The sequence below is a fragment of the Parus major genome, chromosome Z (assembly GCF_001522545.3).
Source record: "Parus major isolate Abel chromosome Z, Parus_major1.1, whole genome shotgun sequence".
In the NCBI taxonomy this organism is placed as follows: Eukaryota; Metazoa; Chordata; class Aves; order Passeriformes; family Paridae; genus Parus; species Parus major.
Window position 1 is genome coordinate 63687469 of NC_031799.1, and position 25364 is coordinate 63712832.

The 25364-nt window shown below is 46.6% G+C and overlaps 1 protein-coding gene across 1 annotated transcript; it reads left to right on the top strand.

The window, feature by feature from the left end:
• Positions 1-5247: 5247 nt before the first annotated feature.
• Positions 5248-20502, top strand: KLF9 (Kruppel like factor 9). Its single transcript, XM_015652886.3, has 2 exons — positions 5248-6065; positions 16956-20502. Exons 1-2 carry the CDS (start codon positions 5597-5599, stop codon positions 17186-17188), a joined length of 702 nt encoding a protein of 233 aa, XP_015508372.1. The 5' UTR covers positions 5248-5596; the 3' UTR covers positions 17189-20502.
• Positions 20503-25364: the final 4862 nt, after the last annotated feature.

Genomic DNA, 25364 nt, shown 5'->3' on the forward strand with positions numbered 1-25364 from the left:
CACATATGTTATGGCTGTTCTGCTGCCAGCTAATTTTCCCTGGATGTCTTTGCTACAGTCAAAGGTAGATGTTCCCAAATTGACTCTAGTTTAGCTTTCTGCTTTTGAACTGGAGAGTCACACACCCATATGCACAGTGAAGGATGGTGTCTGATGCAGGATCCTGGGCACATACTCAAGCAGTTAGCCCACGCTGAGCCCAAGGCTGAGCTCATGAACAATGACCCCATGGCTACACCATTATCACACCCAAAACGAAGCTGAAATGCAGATCCCTGGTGCCCAGGTGGGCTGTAATGGCATTGAAGTACAGCATCCCCTGCATACTTATCACCTGCCGAGATAAGATCCAGGAGGGAGGAACCATCCTTATCACAGAGGTTCAAGATTAGCTGAATTTCTAACAGCTAAGATGCAGTTCAAGACGTGTTAGAAGGACCAGCACGACCACCATCAATCCTGTGATGCAGAATAAAGGTAGAATTAGAACCAAGAAGTTAAAGGTAAGAACAGAGAAACATAGTCTCTGAGTAGTAAACAGCATGTTTAGTTGTAAAGAGGAAAGGAGCACAGCTCTGTGTCCACAATGCTTGTTTCTAAAGGAAGTTGAATTTGAGCCTGATAATCCTCATACTCCTGGATTTTCAGGCCAGAAGTATCTTCTGTCAGCAGCCTTCTACTGTATAGCTGCTTTTAAAATGGAAGCACAGTTTGCTAGTAGATACCTACTGTGTCTTGCAAGCCTTTATAAAAGCAAGCAACTCTATCAAATCTTTCTGATCTACAGAATTTGAATTTGAAGGTTTCTGTTGCATCACATAAAGCAACTTTTTGTCTGCTCTGTGTGTTCAGTGACTGAGAGTCATTTCTTCAAAAGGTTAAAGCACTTCCTTCCTACCATACCAAACTTCAAAATGGGAGTTGTGGCAGCTCCCAGGTGGAAGAGGTTGTATTTTCCTGATAATACATGAAGTATTGGGCAATGCACTGGTATGAAAGATTCCACACACATGTAAAATGCAACGTGCTCATATTTACACGACCACTGAATTACTATTCTGTCATGTTGCCAGAATATCAGTCATGAATTTTCAGCATGGTCACAGGCTCTAAGAATTACATGTCAGCAAACAGGCCATTTATCTTGATACATAATTTCAGCCATTACTAACAACTGATCAATCCCTCAGCATCTTGTCAAATCATTTGGAGCCTCTGCCATAAGCCTTGGAGAATGAAAAAAGTCAAAGCAGAATCTGGAATATTGTTTGGAGCCTATGACCTTCAAAATATTAGGAAATATTAATGCAGAAGAAAGATGGATTTCTTCATTTTTTCTTGGCAGAAATATACCCTCTTTCTTGATACCATCAGAGGAAAAAACCCCTCTGTGCTTCATAGAACAGCCTACAGAAAGCAATAGAACAAAGTTTGAAGCAGAACACCTAATTCAGACTGTCTTTACAAGACCATTTGCTCCTCAAAGGAAAGTTTTTTTGGCCACAGTGGCACGAAAGGTCATTACATAAATTGGAGCAAAAAACCTTGAAGGTTCCCACAGTCTGGGCCTCTCTAAGAATGCCTGCCAGGTGCATGTCATCTTCATCCTCCAGAAAGAGGGTGCGATGTTTTAGGCATGGGGTCAGGATGCACATGACTTGGGGGGCATGGAGTAAAGGATAGCTGGTATGGCTTTTATTCTGAAAAGTTCTGGTTTTGAAAAAACCAAGAAAGCCTCAGAAATAATAAATAGCTCTTCTTCCTCTGCAGCCTTACATCCCTCACAGAACCTGTGCCCATCCCTCTGGTCAAAAGAGTTCTTCTCCTTCACAAACACACAGACTTGTTCTCCCTCACTTTCTTTGCAGGCCCTTGGATCTCACTTCTCATGCTTCTCTTTGCTACCTCCCCTGCAACATCTCCCTGCACTCCCCTCAAGTGTGAGCCCCTGGCTGTTACCTGAGCCCCCACCTGTGCCTTTCTCACCCACCTGGAGGTCACAGCCTTTGCTGCTCACAGCTGCCCAGAGCAGCTGTCTGTGCACTGTCCCTCTGGACCAGAGAACAAGCAGCTGCCTTAAAAGTGGCCACTGACAACTTCCAGCCAGACGTGCTACATTCCTGTGCCCAGGGACTGCACAGAGGGCAAACATCTGCCTGCCAGAAGCTGGTTTGGAGCTGTAAACAGTGGGTTGAATTTGGACTTCAGGCCTTCACAAGTGAGTGCCCTCAGGTTACATAGGGTGTTGGGGTTATATCGAAGTGCTGTCATGGGTTTAAAATCCTAAAGTGATTTGGGTTGAGAGGGACCTTAAAGATCACCTAGTTCCTATCCCTCTGCCATGTTTAACATCTCATCTGTACAGTCTAAGAGAACATCCTTGTTTAGCCCAGTTTTGCAAAAAATTTAGCTGTGAATTATAAACCAAGCTATGGATTAAATGCATGCTCTGAAACCATATCCAAGTATTACCATCAGCACAGTCAAATCTGAGCAATGGCCCCTATCATCTGGAGATAAAGAGGTTTGTGAGCACAATCCCATTTCTAAGCATGTGTGTGTTGCTGTTCAGAAAGTAGACATGGTCATTTTGATGCCCTCTCCAGTATAAAATGAAGTATGTGTTGACATTGCTTTTCAAGTGTCGTTTGGACCTAATTCATTTGGAGTCTTGGGGGTTTGGACAACTAGATACATTTTAAAAAAACAAAAAATGCAATATATGTCTTTAATAGGCAGTAAATTATTGGAGGCTTATCAGAAATATTTTAAAAGCTTGGTATACTTCCTCATTTGTAGAGCTGGGGCACAGATTATGTTCTAATCTTTAAATTAGCCAGGAGTTACCTTAAAGCAAAACAAGCGTGCAAACAAAAAATGTTTGTCTATTTTATTTTGTTTTCAATGCTTTCGTCTCAGAACTGTACAAATTAATGTAAGAGGTATTTACTAATGTGAGAATCTGACATGAAATAAGCAAGTCACCTTCTGGGAAACAACATGCATGTTGCTGAAATGTGGATAAAGACATCTAGCAGGAACTTTAGGACACTGTCAGCCAAAGAAGCTCTGAAAGTGCTGTGAAAAAAGATGACAAACATGCAACTTGTGAAGTTACATCCTGAATATCCAGATTACCAAACCAGGGATGCAGCTTTCCGTTTAAATGCTGTTGCCCCTCTGAATGAAACAGAAGGTTGTAGGCACCAGTACTACACAGAAACCAGATATATATAAACAGCTACAGTGGTAAAGGAACAACAATACCTTCTGTTCCTCCTTCCTATCAGACCTGGAGACCACATGTCTTATTCTGCCTGGTGTCTCTTCAGCACCAGAGGCCAACAGATGCTGGATTAGCTGGGAAAAATGCTGTGAAAACAGGGATAGAGTGACATGCTGACTGATGACAGAGACTTGAAGACAACCTTTAGGTACATTGCTCTATCATGTTCTGTCTTTGATCTTCATCAACCTACAGATGATCCACTTACAGACCTAGCCTCTAATTCTTTTGTTTTGTTTGTGCATTTTGGGTTTTGGGTTTGTTTGTTTTTCTGATTTATGGCACATAAAATTATTTCAGGCTGATGCCAATTATCCATGGCAAAGGATTATTGTTGCTAGAGGTTACATGCAGTTATCTAGTGTGCTAGCACACAAAATGGCTGACATCACTAATTTTTATCTCCTGCAGGAAAAGAACAACACTGCCTCATTTCGGTAGCCACTTCCTCATCATTTCCACATTTAGTTAATGAGATGAATAGCAATCTATAAAGCTCTTCACCACTCAGGCCTTGTCTGTTTTCTCAGGGAAGGGTGGGCTGCAGTTGACGACAGCAAGATTCAGATGGGTAGCCTGGCCTGCCAGGACTCATTCTCCTTGGGATGCACTTCACAAAAGCAGGGAAAAGCTCCTCTGTTTGATAGGAGTGCTTCTCCATCCAGATGGTGATTTCAGAGGCACCTGTGTTACTTTGGCTATTGCTGTAGAGAGGCTCACATGCATTATTTCAAAGGCAGTCTTACTGTTTCTCTCCTGATGCTTTCAAAACAGCGAAACACTGACATACTTCACACCTCAGTACTGCTGGCTTAGGGATAATGGTAACTTCTTCGCCTTCCTTTAAATAGTGTTTGATCCAGAAGCCGATTTTTCATTTTTCTTTGGCTGAGCACAGGTCAGCTAGCTTTCACAACGCTCTATGAGCTTTGCGCGTTCGATGGGGCAGGGATGAGGGGCGTGTTATTTGGGAAGAGGCGACAGGTTCTGGGGATTCGTTTAGGCTGGATGGCACTTCCTCGGCGACAGCCTGTCAACCCGACCTTTATTTTTGCCAACAGTGGCAAAACAGCAGACACCATCAGGTGGCTTTAAACTCTTCCCCGGCGCTGTACGCTCGGTGACCTCCCCGAGCTACCTGCCCGGCTCATGGTGGGGGCATGGGGGGTTCCCTTCCCCGCTTCACGGAGCCGCCTGTCTCAACGATGACGCTGCGGCGATAGAGCGCCTTACGCCGCCACCGGGTTTCTCCGGGGGGCTTCGCGGGGTCCCGCTTCCTGCACAGCGCCCGTCCTCCCGCCTCCTGCCCACCTGGACCAGGGGCCGCGTCCCGGGGGCAGTGCGGGGAGCCCCATCTCGCGGGTCCCGGTGCCGCGGGCAGGGAAGGGGGCGGCAGCCCGGGTTCGCGGCGGGGTCACGGACACCCCGCCCGGGCGGGGCATCCCCGGCAGCGCCGCGGGGGGGCCGCGGCCGGAGCGCGCGCCCGCCGCTCCCCGCGCCTCCAAGCGTTGCGCACCTTTCGGGACCGGGCGCTGATTGGCGGGGCGCTGCCAGTGACATCAGCCGGCTCACTTCCTATTGGCCGGCCCGTTGCTGGGACCGTAGGACTTCCAGGGAGCCACTTAACCCCCTCGGCGCCGCCGCCCCGCGCCGCCCCCGCCGCGGTCCCCCGCCCGAGGCCACCGATGGCTCCTCCGGGCCGCGACCGGGCCGGCGGCGCGACCCCCGCGGCGGGGAGCGGAGTCGTGGCTCCCCCACCGTCCCGCCCGCTGCGGAGCCCCGGCATCGCTGCTTTAAGCGGTCGCGGCGGGGCGCCCGGAGTAGCACGCGGCCTGGGGAGGGAGCACGGCGATTGGCGGGGAGGCCGCCCGGCGGACACGCCCCCCCTAGAAAAGGGGAGCCGTGAGTGGCGGGGGGAGAAAGTAAACACAGCCGGCCGGCTCTGCCCGCGGACCGGCCGGGGCGGGAGGGGCTCCGCGCCTGACGTGATGGGCCCCGGCGCGGCCGCCCCCGGGCAGGAGCACGCGGGGCGCGGGGCGGGCGGCATCCTCTCCCCTGGCCCCTGCGCCGGACCCGGGCCGGCCGCGCGGGCGGCGCTCCCCCCTCGCCGTCTGCGCGCCGCCCCCGGGGGGCGGCGGTGAAGGACCTGCCCGGCGCCCCGCTATTTATTCGCCCCCACGCCCCCTTCCTCCTCCGCCCCGCTCTTTCCCGCGCCGCGGGCGGGCCATGGCTGGCGGCGACGCGGTCGGCCCGGTGGACGAGCACTGAGGGCGGACGGAGCCTCCCTTGTCGTCGGGGCGCGGCCGCACCATGTCGGCCGTCGCGTACGTGGACTTCGTAGCGGCGCAGTGCCTGGTCTCCATCTCCAACCGCTCCGCCGTGCCCGAGGCGGCGCGGCTGAAGGTGCCGGGTGAGGGGGAGGCGACCCGGGAGCTGCGCGACCCCCGCGACGCCTGGAAGGACTACTGCGCCCTGCTGGCCATCGCCAAGAGCCTGCTGGAGCTGAACAAGTACCGGCCGCTGCCCGCCCCCTCCGTCTGCAGTGACAGCGTGGAGAGCCCCGACGAGGACGCGGGCTCCGACAGCGACGCGGCCACCGAGCAGGGTTCCAGCCCGCCCCGCAGCCCCCCGCCGGGGCCGCCCCCCCGCCTGCGCGCCGCCGGGGCCGCCCCTAAGGGGAAGCTGGCGGCCGAGAAGCGGCACAAGTGCCCCTACAGCGGCTGCGGCAAGGTCTACGGCAAGTCTTCCCACCTCAAGGCGCACTACCGGGTGCACACAGGTCAGCGGTGGCGGAGGGAAGGGGGCGGGAGCGAGCGCTTGTCCTCGGATGAACCCGGCCAGCGGCGCGCCCGGCATCCCCGCGCGCCCCCGCCGCCCTGCTGCGCCGCTCTGGCTTCGGGCACGGCTTGTGTTTTTCCCTCCTTCACGCCCCTCTTCCTTTCTCCCCCGCTCTCCTCCCCCCTAGCTCTCATCGGCGCCCCTTGTCCGGCGGGAGCTGGCGGCCGCCCCGGGCGGGGCTGCGGCTGCGCCTCTCGCCGCGCCCTGCCCGCCGCCCACCTGCGCCGGCCCGGGAGCCGGCCCGGGAATCGGCCCGGGAGCCGGCGGGCAGTGCGGGCCAGGCGGCAGATGCCGCGGAGCAAACTCCGGCGCGGCTGGAAGGATCACGGCGGGGCCCCCGAGTTCGCTCGGGGCGTCGCCGAGGGAAGCACAAGGGCGGCGGGATTGGGGTTTCCTGCCGCTGTAGGCGGACGAGCGCCTGCACCGGGTCAGAGCTCGGCACCTATTCCGCAAGGGGGGCGAGGGCAGCGCCGTCCCCGCCGTTCCCGCCGTCGGACCCGTGGTCTGGGCCGCAGAGTTGGCCGTGAGCTCCATTCGGCTGCGGGGACGGACGTCGCGGGGCCGTGGCGCCGGAGCAGGGGCTGGCGGGGCTGCCGGCTCGGCTGGGCTCGGGAGGGGGCGGCGGCGGCGTCTCCCGGAACGTCGGTGAGCTGCACCTCTGGGGCTTGCGGACACACCCCCCTCCCGCAGGCTGGATGGGCCAACTCGGGGAGCGCATCACCTGAAGCCGGTGTCAGGCGCTCGGGCTAGCGGTGGAGCCCCGGCGGGGCAGAGCACCGGCGGCTGCTCCCCGAGCTGCCCCGGCGCTGCCCCGCGCCGCGCCTCCGGCCGAGCGATGGAGGCGCCGTGCGGGGAGGACTGAGCCCGCTCCTCCTCCCGGCGGCAGCGCCTCGCACTGTCGGGTATCGCGATCCAGCTTCGACGCGTTCCACAAGGGCTTCATTCATCAAGCTGTGTGCTCCCATTCCCGGCCCTCGCCCGGGCGCTTCGGAGGGTGTGGCAACATGGAAACCTGGAGATAAAACGTATCTGCTGTAGCCTGGCCCCAAGGGAACAGCAGCTGCCGACTTCTCTGCTCGTTTGTTGGTTTTCGTTTTGGTGGGGTTTTTCCTATTTATTTGTTTTTAGACCGTCAGTGCAAGCGATTGAATAAAAACCTTTATGGGTCCGTGTTGCTCTTGTGGTCATAGTGAAGTACAAAAGGCTGCTTTAAAAATGTTCTGAATTAAAGGGTTGTGTGCAGGAGCAGAAAGGAGTGAATCAAAAGAGACAGACACTGCCAAGACATTTCACGTGCTTCACATCAGTTCTATCAATGATGGTGCCTTTTGGGTTTTGTCTGGTTGTGCTTAGTGGTATAATACAAAATGAGTTGATCACCCAAGGAATGTACTGTCAGGCATTGCTGTAGAATTTAAAATGGGCTCCTTAGTAGCTCCAGTAGCTCCTTCCTGACCACATCTAAGCTCCAGCTCAGCTTCTGTTGCTCCAGTTTGCCGGTGTGCCTAGGTGTGCATGCACTGTGGAGGAGGAGGAGGTGCTGGTTACCTACCTGCTGGCAGATCTGGGTGCTCAGCTCAAAGAGGCTAGAGAGAAGGAGGTAGGATTACTGGGTATGGCTCAGCAATGAGCTCTGTTTCTCTCCAAACTGGGAAAGAGGATGGTCAGTGGTGACCCTATGTTGACCTCATGACCATTGCCAAGGGTTGTTGTGTTACCAGCTCAGAGACTGCAGCTCAGATGCTCTTTTGGTGGCTGGGTGTAACTGGTGCTCTCCATATTGTTGTTTCATAAGTGACAAAGAAAACGTTAGTATCATTTCCATCTACTACCCCATGCTCAAATATCCACCCCGATAAGAGAACCAGAATAGATGTTGGCTGAGATAGCATTCTGTGTGATGACATGTAAATTAATGTACTGTACAACCCACACAGCTTGCTGTAAGCAGTAGTGTTATTATAAGTACTGCTGAAGTGGTATGAGGTTTAGTATGTGCTGCTCACAAGTGGGTGGCCTGAGCTCCAAGTATGAGGCGTTTGACTCAGACACACTGATGTACTGTCATGGTAGTTCTGTGTGATTAAAATCACTGCAGACATCCAGGAGTAATGAACTTTCAGTGCTTCCTCATGTGAAGTTAATTGTAGCTAACTGAAATGCTAAGCGATACTGATAATGTTAATTCTTTATAGAGATGACAACACTTCCTTAGCAACAGTGGGATTCAAGGGGACCTCCGGAGTTATCCATAACTGTACATTGAAGAGCATTAATGGGCCCTCCTTAGTACCATTTTACTTCCTTTTTTTCAAATAATGTCTCTCTCAACTATCTGCCATTTTTCACCAAGCCACCAACTAGATTTTTTTTTGCAGTGTAGCCTTTAGTGAAAGTAGGTGCACAGCCACTAGTAGAAGCTTCCTGGTCTAAGATTTTTAATATTTAATCCCAGTATTTCTATCTTGGAAAATGGTTTAAGGATTTTTGTTCACACTCGTGAACTTGTGCGTACTCACAGCTCTCTTTATTCCTGAATCCTAACCAAGCAAGGTGGGAATCTCTGGATCCTTCTCTTTCTATGTAGTGGTTGAGAATCTAAAAACTCACCAGTTCATCTTTGGTAGCCTAATGCAAAGCAAGAAACAAAATACCAAACCAAGGTAGAAGGGTAGAAGGCAGAAACTTGATGCTTAGAGGTTAGAGGTCTGTATCTTATTAACCATTTTTTAAACTCGTTGGTTCAAAGGTTCCATATTTCAGATATTAAAAATGTCTATATAACTGCTTGAAGTTTGGGCCTTTGATGATAGTGCTAGTTAGATTTCCAGAAGGCCTAAATTAGCCATCTGTCAGAAGTTGTCTTTTGAGTTGATCTTTACAGGAAAAGATCAGCAGGTGGCACTGCACATCCTACTTGTGCAAACAGCCCCCCTTTGCTTGTGCTGCTAGGTGAGACCCAAGCCCTGGAAGTGGCACAGAGGTCAGGGAAAGGTGAAGGACCAAGAAATAGACAAGCAACTGTGGATAAGCAAGAGTTACCTTCAAAATGCACAGAATTCTCTAAATTTTCTAGGTAGGTTTAGAGGTTTGGTTATGACAGGTGTTGTGTAGTGTTGTTATTAGCCTCAAAGATGGAGCAGGGGGAACAGCTTAATAGAGAGGGATGTGCAGGCCGGAGGGTTTCCGGGGAAAATAAAGGCATATGAGAACAAACAAGCAATCTCAGTCTGTAGGCCTGGCCAGGGACTGCAGGGCAAAGGGCAGGGAAAGAAACTGGCAGGAGAAACAAGCTGTGCGAAATTGATGTTTGCTATGATGCTGTGAATATAATCCAGTTCAAAGGCTGATGACCACTGAGACCAGATATTCTCTGTCCCTCCTTCCTGATCAGGAAGGTACCGTAAAAGTAGCTTGTGAGATGCTTCCTCCTCCTGAATTTGTAGGTGTTTACTTGCCTGGGGAAGCTGAGGATTGATGAGAATTTCAATATACACATCAGATGCCCTTAATTAAGAGTTTAGATGCCCAAAACCCAGATGTGGGAAAAGTTCCCCATCTTCAACTAGGCTTTTCAGCCAGCTGTAATCATCATGTAAACTGGATCCAAACAATGTATTTGTTACACCAGGCAGTTGATGCACTCTTCAGTGCTCCCAGCATTTGGCTTTCACCAGTGCTGGGAAGCAGGGCTTAGGCAGAAGTGTGAACCCATAGGGTGACAGGGAAGTGGAAGAGCATTTCTAGTAGAGAGTAGGAACAGGCACTGCAGCTGCCTGCTGCTGCTATCCAGATATTGTGGTGTTGGACCAGCCCCTGTATGGGTTTGGTTCAACTGTACTGCTTTGTTATTTGTGTTCCAGATTATCTCACTCAACGGACTGTATGATGCTGGTATGTTGACAGTCCTCTGCTCGCCGAGATCTTTCTTAGTAATTTTGTTTGAGCATAATCTGAAATTCAGCATTTGAAGACCCTCCTATCCAGCTCATGCCATGTCACTTAGCCAGATCCTTTAGAATAGGACCCAAGAGCAAAAAGTGGAGCCGACAACACATTTTTTCTTAAATACAGACTGCAGTGTGAAATACCATGGTGAATGAAAATGCAGAAATTGCTGGAGTTCTAATGGGCATGTTTCCGGGTCTTGGAGAAACAAGATGATCTTGACTGGGAGTCTTGCCAGCTGAGTAGGGTAGGCAGAAATCCTCAAGATTAGGTTTGCAGTTGTCCAGTTGTCTTATTTTCTAATAAAAAAATCAGGTTTTAAGCAAGTGTATATGTCACTTGTGGGAAAATGCTCCAGAAAAGTTTATCAATTGAGTCAGCATGACAAAGTTCACATGTAGGACAGAAGCAGTGAGCAGGCATTATCCATTAGAGCACCATTCCTGCTTCCAGATGGATGTATTGGAATTTCAGCTTTACAGAGTTCTACACACTGTTAGTGCTGTGGCACTGAAGATCATGTGCTGGGTGTCCCTGCTCTTGTTAGCCTCTGTTTCTTGCAGCGCCAGCTGTTAGGATTGCTGCAGGAACTTCTTTGTTCCTCTTTGTTGGATGCTGTGGTGTTGTGCACCAGGCTGCTTCTCCTGTGCTTCTGGCCTTGAACAGCTTCCAAGCCTGCATCTGGAAGAGCAGGGAAGGACCAATTTAGGACTAAAGGGTCTGCAGGAGTGATGGCAAAGAATACTTCACTGTTCACTTGTGGTAGTGCAGTTCACCATCTATATTCAGGTTATGATGAACATGCATAGCCTGAAAGCACTCTATAAATACCTTAAATTTGAAGGAAAAGTGTATTGAAACATTGGCTAATAAGTTCAGAGTGAGATATCAAAAGTTATGTTGTCTTTCAGAATGCATGTAAAATTGGATTCCTCCTTTCCCCATCAAAGATGTTTCCTCTTAGCAAGGAAATTTGATTATTCATACAGGACAAGAACTTAAACACAGTGTCCTTTGATCTCAGGTAAGTGCCCTAAGCACCAGGCTAGGAGTTCATCTCTCTCCATTGTTCAGCTAATATTCAAGTATTACTGCAAAATGGAGGAAGTTCACATGAAGATAAGCCAGGAAAGCAGAAGAGCAAAGAACTTGTCTCCAAGAACGTACTGCTGAGGGTTCTCGTCTCAGCTACAAAAGCATAGATACAACTCTCTGGTGAGGTTTGGAATGATCTTTCATCTCCCAAGGAGCTTACCTGACTGATATGTCTCTCTCTCTCTATGTTTATGTGTATAGAGGCACAGTCCTCCCGAGAAAGCCTTTTGTAATACAGTCAGGGAGGTTTGTGCTCTGTCAGAGAAGCTGAAAGGGCATCCTTGCATCTGGTACTGTGTCACAGTGGGATAACAGCAAGACAATTTTCCTGGAATTTACACTCTGAAACAACAGGTTGTAGCAGGTGGTTTTGCATCTGGACTTTTGAAAGAGACTCAAAATACCTGTATGTCCAAGCAGCTGTTGAGTGGTACTTTTGAGAATGTCAGAACATCACAGATACTTGCTGAAAGTAGCATGAACCAACCTGTTGTGTTTAATTCTAAGTCCTGGCAGAATAAATCTCTTTCTGGAACCTGAATCCATCTGTTGCCTATCCCATCTGTTTGATCTGTTGGCTGATTGGATGACCACGGTTTAGGTGTTCTAGAAAGCATTGGTTTAGGCATGTGGTCTTTTACATCCTCAGTGCTGATCTCTGCCTGCACCACTATCTGTACCTGTTTGCCATGTGTTCTAGTGATCTGATTTTGGAATATCTCAGAAGAGGAGAAAGCCTGCTTGAAAGGCTTCCAGTCTGTCTGTCCTGAAGATTTATGTTCTCACCAGAATATCTTGCACGTGGACATTCAGTCAAAGTCCAGTATTCCACAGGAAATTGTTCGTTCGGGATGTGTGGGGCAAATAACCCAGGGAGAAAAGTGAGAGATACCTGAGAAAACAGATATTCTGTGAATTAAAGCCACGTGAACTGCAGCTCCTGACCTCAGTCATCCACACATAAAGTGACATTTTGTGGTGAGAAGGCAGATGACTAATCAGGATACCACTACTACCTGTACTTATGTTAATGAGTCTGCTAATGCCCACTCTGTATTCTTTTTTCAGAAGCTCTTTCTGCATAAGACTGCAGTGTGGGAAAACTGGAAATGTCCCAGGGTAGGGAAAAAAAGATTTTTTTTTGTCTATTTAGAATTTAAATTAATTTAAATAAAAATTTAGAATAAAATTAAAGTTTTATTTAGAATAAATATTTAGAATCAAATAAATTTAGAATAAAATTTAGAATAAAATAAAGTGGATGTGCCTCAGGTCATACAAAGTAGCTTGGATATAGAGTTTAAACTTGCACAGAAATAACATATTAAACATTTGTCGTAGAGGGTGGGGAGAAGGAACAAGTCAAAAATGGCAGGTGTAGCTAGAGGGCTAAGATTAAAAGGCTCTGCAAAGACCTTTACATCCATATGGGATTTGCAGTAAGCCAGGGTTTAAGGAGCAGGAGTTATTTTGACTGTAGAGAAGACCTGTGAAGCACCACTATTAACTTATACTGAGAATAAGCTGTCTCTCACTATATTCCTGGTGTCACACAGCACAAAAAATGGGAGTCTGCAGATACACCTATTACCTAGTTCCTATTACCTATAAATCAGTTTATCATTCACTTTTTACTTCTGTAAGCTACTCTGGATATATGTGTATATACATACTCATCTCTTTTTTTAAAGAAAATTATTTACCTCTTGTGACTGTTGTGTTACGATCCAATCACACATCGTTTCAAATTATCATGATGTACCATTGACCTTTCCTTCATTTCTTGATGGAAAATCCTATTGAAGGCATAACTTAAGAAGTCAGTAGGATACAGCCACTAAGGGAAACAGTGTGTAACAGCACTGTGTGTTGATGTTTCATTCTGCTGTTTCAAGCTTTAGCATTACTACCCACAAAACTAAGGGAGAAAAATCCTAAGTATAAGATAAGCCTTGCCTAGCTGACGCAGAAATCCGTATCTTCAGATGGAGGCAGCACTAGATTGCAGTTCTCTGGGCCACTGCCTGCCCAGCAAGCATATGAGCCGCGAGACTTGTTTCCTCAGAGGGCTCTTCCACAGACATCTCTGCTGCAAAAAAAGAGAGCATGTCAAATACAGCAGATACAACCCCAGCTTTGCTGAGTGGATGGTTATCACATGCCGTCAGCCATCTCTGCCTTGCTTTAAGTGCTTCCTGGGGACACACTCCTCGCCTGCTTTGCACCTGTTGAGACTGTCACTGAGGTACCATCTCTTTGGGCTGGTGTCATCCCTTGTAGCTTTGTGGGCAAGGGGAGCAGTGAATTCTCAGGCTCGGAAATGACCCCCAAGGACCTGGAAAAGCCTTCCTTTGCCTTGTCTCTGAGAAGCATGGAGTTTAATGCATCCAGGTGTTAGGGATTCTGCCTACTTTCCTATGCGTGTAGCAGGGTGGAAAACGGACGGTGATTGCTGCTACCACTCCAAAAGTGTCTGAGGAAGCTGCTCACATAGGCACAATCAGTCACTGAATCCACATTCACACACACCACATAGAGGTCAGCAGAGACAGATGGGAAGGGTCTCCTGTAGAGAGTTGCAGCAAAGTTTATTGCAAACTCACACTGAAGGGGTCTGAGGATAACAACCCACGCCAAAGGGGCGTCCAGTGACAAAAGACAGGGATTCAATGCAGTGTTTCAGCTTAAATATGGGGTCAGGAGCCAATGGTGTGGGGACACAGGGGTGGCACAAGGGCAGGGCAAAGGCTAGTAACCTCTAGAAACTGAGGCAGATTAACCTAGTGTGGCAGAGCACCATGGGGAAGCCTTTGGTCTTGCCCTAAGCACTGAGACTTTCTTGAAGCCTGTAGGAGATTCTTTCAGGGCATCACCCTAGAAGTTCCTCTGATAGGCTCAAGGGCCTCCACATATGGGCACTTCCAAAGTGGCTGTGACAGCCTCTGCAGGTTTGTATTGCTGAGGTGGGGAAGCCGTTCTTCACTACTGTACTTAGGAGATTGGCAGTGAATGGGGGGCACTGCTGGTGGCATCCAGATGCATCCAAGGGAGCGTGGCCACCCATCTCTTCCCATGATCTCTGCTGTGACCCCATCCTTGTTCACTGCAGCTTTGCTGTTGGTAGCAAGGGGTCTCTGCACCATGCCAGGCTCCTGCAGCCCTTGTATCCTCCCCCAGCCGAGCCCAGGGTTGATTGCCTACAGAGTACAGTACCAAAGACACAGTGGGTGAGGTGTGAGGACTTGCTCAGGTGATCCTGAGCAAGTCCTGCCTTTCTCCAAAGCTTTGTGGTTACACTGCATAACCTTAGAGTGCTTTCCACTGGCCTGTGCAGTGGATGTGTGGGGTAGCAACGGTGGAGGTCATGCTGCTGTCATGTGGCAGAGGGAATTCCAGAAGCAGGGCTTCATTTTATCATCCCATGTGAAATTCCAGGAGGGCATGAGGGAGGAGTTCAGTCTCTTAAGGGCTGCTTGAGGCCAGATCTTCTATGCTACTTTTAGACACTCAGGTTGGATACTACCATGCCTAAAATGTAGGTGTCTCTCCCCAAAGCCTGATGTTGTTATCCAGCTTAGGCTGATCTCCCTGTTTACAGCTGGGCGCTTCTGCAGACTGAAGAGCCGTCCTGAGGTAGATGGCTGGAAATGTGGTTTCTGGGGATGAGGCAGGATGCTTCAGTTGCTCCCATTGCTCTGGGGTATCAGTGCCTGACACAGAGGCATGTACTAGATGGCCCCACGTGTGCAAGATGTATACCACTCCTCCTACACTCCCAGGGGAAGCAAGAAAGCTGTTCTGCACCTCCCACTGCCACCTGCTTCCAGGAGCTCTGACAGAAACCATGAGATAGATTTCAAAAGAGCAGCACAAGTGAAACGTTTGCCACAGATGCTAAGGGCTGGCACTGGGCAAGGGTGGTGGTGTGAGGTCTCTGTACAGCTCCTGGTGCTGTTCCACTGTGTAGCTGTAGCCATGGCCTTCATGCACATGTGACCCTACATACTGTTTTAATTAATTTGTTTTATACAGGCGGTGGTTGTTCAGAAGGTCTTCCAACCATGTCTAAAAGCATACGTCAGGGAGCCAAGAAATGCATTTATAACAAATGAAATAGCCCTTGCTCACGATGGTTGGCAGCTCTGCCTCCACCAGGCTTGGGCAGGCAGCTGGCTTGACTTCCTCTGCTCCATCCTTCTCCCCTGACTGAGAACCAGCATGGTCATGAGGCAAAGGAGGCAAGCACAGAGGCAGCAGCCACAGGACTGTGTTGTCACCTGTGCAATCCCACTCATCCAGCTCAGCTCCATGGCATGCTGGTTGGAATAGGGCAGCTGCCTGTTAAGGAGCACAAATATATTAGGAGCCCAAATAGTGAAGCATTATTCAGGCAGGCTTACTGGGGCTTTCAGGGCCCCTGGTGTAACTACACCTCAGCTTACCTGGCCTGTCCTTATCCTTCTTTGGCCTTTTGGATGCCATCAGTGAATCCTTCCCTGCAACTCTACCATACTTTATATTAATTGTTGTCTTCCTGGCTTCAGGACTGTTCCTTCAAGTCTGTAGCTTTTTGTCTCTGCTGTTGTGTCTGGGGAGAACTCCAGGACCCACTTTGTAAATAACTCCTTTTTTGTTGATCTTCGAATGTAAAATGAGCTCACCTGTTGTGTCAAGCCTCAAATACCAATGAATACTGGAGTTCCTGAATTTCTTTCCAACTCTTCCAAGCTGGAAAATCTCTGGGATAGTTTTTATATTTCATGGTTGACTATAAATAGCTGTCACAAAGCTGCCATTTATATTCCCTTCAGGAGGCTCTGAAGAAAGTAAATTAAGGCATCAAACCTGCAGCAGTGCATGGTGGAAAGCTTTTGTGTGAACCTAAACACCTTCAGTTTCCATCTGTGCTGTGTACTAGGGTCAGCCTTGCTGCTCCAGAGGCACTGTGTTTGTGCCTGAAGGCAAAGCCTGTACCACCCACAGAAGTCAGCTGTAGGGATGTGGAGTGCCAGGAAGATGATGTGGAGTGCACTTCAATCCTTGCACCTTTGTTTTGTAAAAGCAAAGTTGCAATGTTGTTTAGGTTAAGGTGTTTGGCTTTATTTTTCATCATTATAGCAAACATTTATTCTGATAAAGTGTGAATAATGAGGTGTTTTTCCTTTCTTGAAATTAGCTGTCTAAGAGATTGATAGTTTCTGGAACACCTTGGATTTCCAGAGGAAAGGCTGAAAGGGAAGCATGGGACTTCCCTCTGGAGGTGCAGCAGTTTTGCCCTACATATTTGCAGCCCTACATCTTCACTGCTCTCCCTGATGCCTCTCCACTCAGTTCTTCCCGGGCTGGAATGACTTGTCCTAGGTGAATGATTTTTTTTTTTTTTTTTAATAAATTTCTGACTGTTACAAATAATTCAGTAGAATGGAAGTGTCAGAGGAATAATTCTGGCACACCTTTCCCAAGCTACAGTAGTGAGACCAACATGAAAAACATACAGGCACAGGCAGAGCTCATCTGTTGTTTTGACAGTCTTCAGGTCACGTAAGGTTCTGCACTAGAATGTGAGTTTCATGTGTTAGAAGGGGTTTTTGGCTTCTACTGGAGGTGAGACTGAAACCTGATGAAGGGAGTTAGAAACAACTCCACAGACATTTGGCACCATGGGAGGAAACAAAAGCAGCTTTTTTCCCTCAGCAGCATGTTCTGTGGCTCCTCAGCAAAGATGGCATGTGCCGATCTGCACTACCACTGCCCCCGTAAATCTCTTGTCATCCTTTCTTCCCCACAGGTGAGCGACCATTCCCCTGCACTTGGCCTGACTGCCTTAAGAAGTTCTCCCGCTCCGACGAGCTCACACGGCACTACCGAACCCACACCGGTGAGAAACAGTTCCGCTGCCCCCTCTGCGAGAAGCGGTTCATGCGGAGCGACCACCTGACCAAGCACGCCCGCCGCCACACCGAATTCCACCCCAGCATGATCAAGCGATCCAAAAAGTCCAGCTCCAGCAGCTCCTTGTGAAGGCAGGGCTGGCCCTGGGGGAGGAGTGGGGAAGAGGCAGGCTGTGGCAAGGATGCAGGCCGTGGTGCCGGGGCACGAGCATCCACTGTGGTGCCGGTCACCCTCGCTGTCCAAAAGCACATGTAGCCGGCATTAAAAAAAAAAAAAAGTACTCAGTATCCCCCTCCCCATCTTCCATCTCCTGGCTCTGCCCTGAGAACAACAGTCTGGAACAAGTGGACTGTGGGGTGAGAGGAGGGAAGGGGCAGCCAGTGAGGAGGCGACCACCTCTTCCAATGTAATGCGTTGATACTGGTGTACATACATACGACTGGGCGGTCTGGCCTGTGCCACCACAGTAGCATGACCCCAAAGTCTTTGTGATTGCTGTGTCATGAACATGTTTTGTTGAACAGTGTAATGCTGCTTGTATTTAGAGTCTGTCGAGTAAAAACACTTTCCGAGTCACATAAATAACTCAGATAAAAACTCCATAGCACATTGTAGAAGTGGGTTTATTTCTGTGTATCTTCTGCGATCCTGCACTTAAAGAGACTATTACGAGAAATATTACATATGTTACCAGTAGTGACTGATTGATATACTGAGATAAGGTGAATTTATACTAAATAAGGCCCATTAAAGTAAATAGGTATTTTTAATTTTTCTTTCTATTAACTATACTTTTGAATATCAGCTGGACTTTTCCAGTAAAAACATGTATGATTCAAGAAGATACTTAAAGCAAAAAAATCCCCATAAAGAGCTCAGTAATTTTCTGACTGTGTGTGTATTTAGCCGTGTTATTCACTTACCTGGAAAAATACAACTCAGCCTAGATAATGTGGCGGGCATGTGGGAGCTAAGCATATGTCTCTCATATGATCCTGTACTTTACTTGTCAGTAATACAGTACTGTACTATAGAAATGCCACTAACAGTGCTTTATTCTGCTGTGGTTTTTTTGAGTGGGTGCACAAAGCAGCTACCATCTTTACAAACTGCTGCTTTTTTAAAGGCTTTTTCTCTTCCTACACTTGCCTTAAAGATTTATTCTCTTCATACCATGGCCTCACTCCCTTGGAGTCCTAGGGAGTTGTGTGTGTTTATGGAGAGAGTAGACCTTTTCTTAAGAGCACTCTGCTAATGGAAATACCTAAAATTACTGTAAGGAGCACTTTGGAAGGGCTCCTGTATCTCTTGATTGCTCTTTCTCTGGAGTATGGGGGAATACCACAAGCTAATTTGAAATACAGAAGGTGTCTTGCAATACTCCTTTGTTACTCCTAAGCTTCTCTTAGTACTTTGTACCTGTGTCATCTATGACACGTCAAATGCTGATAAATAGTTAACTTTTATTTTAAAGCTATTTTTTGATCTTTAAAAGAAGCAGAAAGACCACTGAATGAAAACTTTCAGATGTGGTCATTAGTGATTATTTCAAATTTTTTTACGTTAAAAGCATGACATTTAAGAGATTATCAGTGATACGTTTTTTTTCCCCTCCCCAGTTGCAAAAAGGGGGAGAATTCTGTTTACACGTTACTTTTTTCCAGAAACATTCTTCTGTTTGGTTTTTACTCCTTCCTCCAGAAGAGGAAGGGGTGGTGCAGCCCTACTACAGATACTTTGGGCCAAATTAATCTTGTGAGTACTTACACTGAAACCCAAAGTGTCTCCACTGCAGATGAATTTAGGTCATCTTGTAAAATTCTGTACATAAAAGATGTTGTTAGCACACCTGCAATTACAGTATCTTATTGTTTTATCTGATAAAAAGCTTGCTTCCTAGAAACAAACATAAAAAATTAACTCGGAGAGTAGAGTGTTTTCCTCTACAGTTGTATATGGCTTTCAGCATTAGAAATCAGTTTGCATACTGTGTTTTTACCTGTGTAGTTCATGATAGATTTTGTCTATGTGAAGAGAACTTCTTTTAAAGCATTGGGGATATTGAACAGTCTGTGGAATAAAAAGGGATGTGTTTTCTTCAGTGAAGACATCAGGAAACCAAGCACACTTTCTACCTCCGTTTCAGCTTTTTGAAACATTTATTTTAGAAACCAAACTTTAATTTCTCGTATTCAGATTGAGTCACAGGGACATAGGTTCTTTGTAATAAAAACTGGTAGTGTTGGTGTTTCTATTGATCTAGAAATACAGAAAGTGTTCTGCTTACCAGTCCTGTTAATGCTGCCTTGTGGAGTAGGGTCAGGGCCACAAACAGCCCAATGAGATTCAAAGGTGCATCTGTGTTCATCTTTGTTCTTCTCTCTGAAGATCAAGCTAGATTTCAAGTCTCCGTCCTGCAGCCTGGATTGTTGCCATTTTGTGGGACAAATGCAGCACTTGGAAAATTAAAGTCCGATCCTGTGAAATACAAGAGACCCTCACATCCAATCAACCACAACTAGAAGCCACGGCTGATAAGCAGCTCCTAAAATGAGTATGTAAACCTTTTGGTGACTACCAGGATTAACTGATATATGGAAGTACATGGCCAGCTTTATGGTTTCCATGTTGTGTATTTGGGGTAGAATGCACACTTGAAGAAATGTTCCTACAAAGTCTGAAATAGGCGGGAGGTACTTAAGTCCATGGGACAATGGCACATGCAAGGCATGTGTCACCACTGCCAGTGACAAGATCCTGTTTCTGAAAAAAAGCCTTCCTAAATGGTAATGTATGCTGTATTTCAGCACTGGGCAGACAGGATTAATGTGATTCATTAATCACTAACAGAATGCTTTGGGAATTACCAGGTTTGGGGATATCATTATACCATTTTGTTAATTTGGTTTGGTTTTTTTCTTTCAGTAAAAGCATACAATGGCTTTAACACCTAAAATAAACTGCAGGTTAGATCCTTGCATCTTGAAGTTAAGTTTTGAATAGTGTTGCAAGTGTTGGAAAAGAAAAGGAAAATCAGGTTCTCTAATACTGTATGTACTTGTTGTACTATTTTGGAAGTACTTAATAGCGCTGAAGTTAGGACAGCTCCTCTCCTTGATTAAGAAAGTCCATTAGTATAGACAAGTCATGGATTTAAAGGTATAGCTATGTAACATACTTCTTCTTGAACTCTTTTCATGACCGACATTACAGATCTGTTTTCAGCTTGCAGATGGACTTAGGCCAGCGTATACCAGAGTGGACACATACTTCAAAATGCTGTTCTACAAACCAGTAATCTGTAACACTGTAAAATACCAACTCCCAACAGTTTAATCAGTTTTATTTTTGTACAGTATTCGTATTCTTTATAAGTTATTTTGCTGTCCTGTTTTGTAAATCACATGAAATTGTAAATAAAGGAAAAGAAAAAAAAAAAAAAAGTAGGCACAGATGTTTTTTGTACATATGTATATATATATATTGTCCAAATAAAGAAAAAAGGAATAAAAACCCCAAATGTTGTCTTCAATGACTGGAACCAAGCAGCAGTCATGTAAACCAGCCTGAATGACTAAAAAAAAATACTGCACATTATGAAATCCAGTTTGAGCAGTATGTGAACCAGCTTCTAAGGCCTTAGTGTTGCTAGTCAGCATTTAGCTTGGGTTGTCTTCCTCTACTTTTCCAGGATGTTTTCCCAGGCATTCCTTCTTCTGATACAGCAGGGAGACAGAGACACAACTTGCACTCAGGTGAAAGTGTCCCATCACCTGCATGCTTCAGCTCCCAGGAAGTCTGTCTCCCACTGCTCCATGCCTTCTGAGCTCAGAGTAGTGCTCTCCCTCACACCGTGCAGCTGCTCAGCAAGCAAATGATGCTTCAGCCTGTGTAGCCACTCCGCTGTCCTGAGCATTCCATGGCTTTGGAGGGTTCACTGGCATGGAGATAAAAAACAGCTGCTTGACTTCTGAAAGGGAAAGGCAAGGTACTCTGTGCCAAAAAATGACATGCACAGTCACTGGCAGCACAGTTACTGAAAGCAACCACTTACAGGAACTAACTTAACCTGGTACATGGCCATGGTGCTAGGATATGACTGCAAGATGAGCCCTGGACTCGAGGGAACATGTAACCTTCCAGCAATTCAGACAGGGACAAATGGATGGAAGATTGCCATCTGCAGCTGGAACAAAACTTTTAAGTAGCTTCCAGATTTGACTCGATGCTGAGTTGGAGTTTTCTTGTGTTGGAAGGCTAAAGGACAGATTAAAAAAAACTCAGCATGATGTTTTCTTTTTTCAGCTCGTCATTGATTTTATGAATAAGGGACACAGGACTGTGGCACTGGCCTCATGCCCATGCAATCCCACCATAAAAGACTTTCCACAAATTTACCATTCTTCACCTTAAACCTTTAAATATTTGGTTTGAGTGCTGTGATTTACACAGCTACCACAATCTCCCTAGTGTATGGAAAGCCTTAGAAGGGTGTTTCCAACCACTGATATGTAGCACATTGTACAGAGGGGTCTTGCTAGGAGTGGTATAATTTTTTTCTAGGAATGGGTACATCATGCAAAGACTTGGGTTTTCTACAGAAGTGCTGGCAGCAGTGGTATAGAGAAGTGTGACCCTGAACACAGACCTGCTGATTCTGAGAGCACAATTTCTACAAGGTTCTAAGAGTTTTCCATACTTTCATTTTTCCTCTGTGCCAAGGACAAAAGAAAGGAAACATGCCACAAAATGTCCTAAAAGTCTAGTTCAATGCCTGCAGAGTGGTTCAGAAAGCTGCATACAAGGAAGGCTGGCTTTCTGAATCTGCCTGCTGGGTGATCTGGATAATTTTGATCTCTATAGGAGTCTGTAACAACATTATTCAACACTCACTCTTCCAGGGCTAAAGAGTCTGTGAGGTTTCATCTGTGAATCAGAGCTCTGTAATAACCACTACTTTCTCAATGACTTTTGCTGTGGAAACAAAATCTCTTTCAGGTTGAGCTCCTCACACTGCTCAGCCACATTAGAAAAATTTCTTCAGGAGTAACTAAATGCAAATGCCTAATTATCAGAACACTTTACTTACTCAAGTACTCTTTTTGGGACTCTCTTAAAGCAGAGGAAGCTTTCCCAGTGGCAAGAATTTTTCAGCAATCATACTTTCACTGCCATGCTCTCCTCAGCTGAGAAACTCTGACCCCTAAAACATCTCCTCAAACACTTCTACAGGTATTGTGGAAATATTCCCACTTCAAAAAGATAACGTCTTGACTGCCCTCTGTTCGAATCCTTTAACAGACACTTATTTCTGTACAATTACACAGTATTTTTCTGTCTCATCCATGGCTTTTGGGGTGAGCTGAAGTCCATATCGCTTTCAGCTTGTATTTTTGAAACTGCTACAACTGTTGGTGTATTTTTATTGGCTTGTGACCTTCAGTTGATAATTGATAAACATCCTATCACTTTTCATATCAAACCCCATCAGTCTCTGTTTCATACTGTCTGCTGCCTCTTAGGCCACATAATGCCTGTGTCTGCACAGTGAAACACCAGGAACAAAGGAAATGCAATGTGTAAACCACAGCACAAGGAGAATCACTGAGTACATAAGGGCAGTTCACCATTACAAGATCCAAAACCCCCCCTCTTGGAATTCAGAATGCATGAAGAAACCAAAGAGCACAGACAATATCAGAGCCCTTCCAACACTGTGCTAAAAAGGTGCACAGAGAAGTCTTGGACTTTCTCAATGGCTATTTCTTTCTCTTCTGGCTAATGGGCAGGGGCCAGAAAGACAGAAGCAAGTTTCAGAACACATAGATGTAAGGTGTGTTGCAGCTTCCTGGAAACACCACGAACAGCAGTGTGGGCTCTTCTGCTGTTAAGGATTGCTTTGGTGGCATTGAATAGTTTTTTCAAGCAGAAAGCACATCTTGAGGGGCTATGAAAAGTCATGCATAACTGCTCTGTAAAAAAATACAAGGGAAAATCACAGTTGTATTACTAGTCTGTGCAATGCTGGTGTTAAATTTCTGCCTCTGCTTTCCTGCTTTGCATGAAATAAGCCAGGCCTTATCTAGAAACTGTATTATGTTCAACTCTTACATCTAATACGCCATATTTCTTAGGGGTATTTTTTTAAACAAACACTTCAAGGGGGACAGCCTTACTGTAAATTTATTCAAGCTGAAATAAAGAATTCTCCCCAATATAAACTACTGTAATGATTTTTCATGAATATACTGATTTCTAACATACTGATGCTTAGGGAATTGCATGCACACTGGTAACTATCCCACTTTAAATATATTAGCAGAAAGTCAGTATATTTTATAAAGCAAAGTGTATTTTAAACACTATAAAACTTCTGACCAGGAATTCCTGGAAATTCCTTCATGGATGGTACAGTTCAGTTCAGAAGCAAACACAAAGCAGAACCAGACTCCTCAGCCCCTGGGGCCCACAGAAAACTGTAAAATCAGTGGCTTTTCAACTGACCAGTCCTTCAGGCATTACTGCAGCAGGACAAAATGAGGCTGGTACTCTTGGTGGTGTCTGAGAAGCCCCTTTGCACTCCTTGTACTGATCATCTGCTTTGGATTTACACTGTAACTCCTCAGGAAAAGGTACAACAAAACCAACAAAACAAGTAAAAAACCTGCAAAAAACCCTCCAAACCACCAAACAAACAACGAGAAACCCGCAAAACCCAACCATCCGAGAAAACCTTTATTGTCCGTGAAAAAACTATTACACGACCCAAACTGAGGTAAACCACTGTTAACGGATTGCAGCAAAGGTCAAGCTGCATAATCTTCGTAGTCTACAGCTTTGGTTACAAATTGGGAAGGGGGAATTGGACATCCTTCCCCTTTAAATTACATTATACAGATTCACTTTGAACCATCCATGTTATATATTACCTGTGCACTCTTCTGCTCTCTGTTCTTTTCCATGGCTTCTTGGTGTCTTCTGCCACTATCATATGAGTTATTATCCCCTCCCTCTACCTTGCTTTCTGCAGAATCAGTTTTGTCTACTACTATGCATAGTTTCTTATCTCCAAAGTCAAGTCTGTCATTCCTTTCCAGCTAACTTGCCATGTTCTCATCATCATGCTTTCCAAAGAGGTCAGTCTGTAAGTAGATGACTTGCTCTTCTATGAATACACAAGCCAAGATATTTGCCAAGGTTTCAATTTAGCTCTGTGTGCAAAAGGGGCAGGTGTAATGTCCCATTTTGAGACCAATATACACTGTTGTGAGTTAATCCTGGGCAGCAGCTCAGGGCCACACAGTCACCATCCCCTCTGGGATGGGCCAGAGAATCAGAATGGTAAAAGTGAGAAAACTTCAGGGTTGAGGTTAATGTGGTTTAATTTGCAAAGCAAAAGCCGTATGCACAAGCAAGGCAAAACAAGGAACTCATCCATTATTTCCCATCAACAGGCAGGTGTTCAGCTATTCCTCCAGAAAACCAGGGCTCCACCACACACAGCTGTTACTTCAGAAGATGTAACTCCAAACACCCTTCCTTCTTCCCCTAGTTTTTACTGCTGAGGACAATGTCATACAGCGTGACATAGCCCTTTGGTCTGTTGTCCCACCTGTGTCACCTCCCAGCTTCTTGTAAACTTCTTGAGCTAGCAGGGCAGTGTGAGAAACAAAAAAGGCATCAATGTATTGCAAAGCACTGCCCAGCAATAGCAAAAACATCTCAATGTAATTAACAGTGTTCTGGTCACAAAACCATAATCCCATACAAACTTCTATCATGAAAATTATCCCACCCAAAACCAGTACCACTGTCAAGAAAACCCCACTAGCCTAGTGGGAGTAACAATCAACAGAAGACTGGACAACTGGGGTATTACTTCCAAAAGAAACTGGGGAGCAGATTAGTGGAGAAAAGCTGGAGGAATTTGTTGGAAAGCATAAAGACAGGCATTAGTATCAGAGGATTACACCAGTTGGAAAGAGATGAGCCACAGGAGAGGTAGGTAGGTAGGTAGGTAAGTAGGTAGGTAGGTAGGTAGGTAGGTAGGTAGGTAGGCTGCTTATCACCTCTGGTACTTCTGCCTCTACTGTAGCTACTGGCCCTTATTTTTCCATGCTTTCCCTGCTGGTTTTCCACACTGCTACAGTCAAGCCTGAAAAGCTTTCAGTGGCTTAAAGTATCTGCTTTATGCGCTTACCTCCCCTCTCCCTACTAGTTCAGCCTTGTCAATGGCTGAAGTTAGCACCAAAGTAATATGAGGTTATAGCAGCTACTAGATCAGTAGTAGCTATAGTGCCAGTAG

Coding starts and splice junctions, on each gene's coding strand:
- KLF9 (XM_015652886.3), top strand. CDS start 5,597: ATGTCGGCCGTCGCGTACGTGGACTTCGTAGCGGCGCAGTGCCTGGTC. Junction 6,066..16,955: donor GCACTACCGGGTGCACACAG/GTCAGCGGTGGC, acceptor TCTTCCCCACAG/GTGAGCGACCATTCCCCTGC.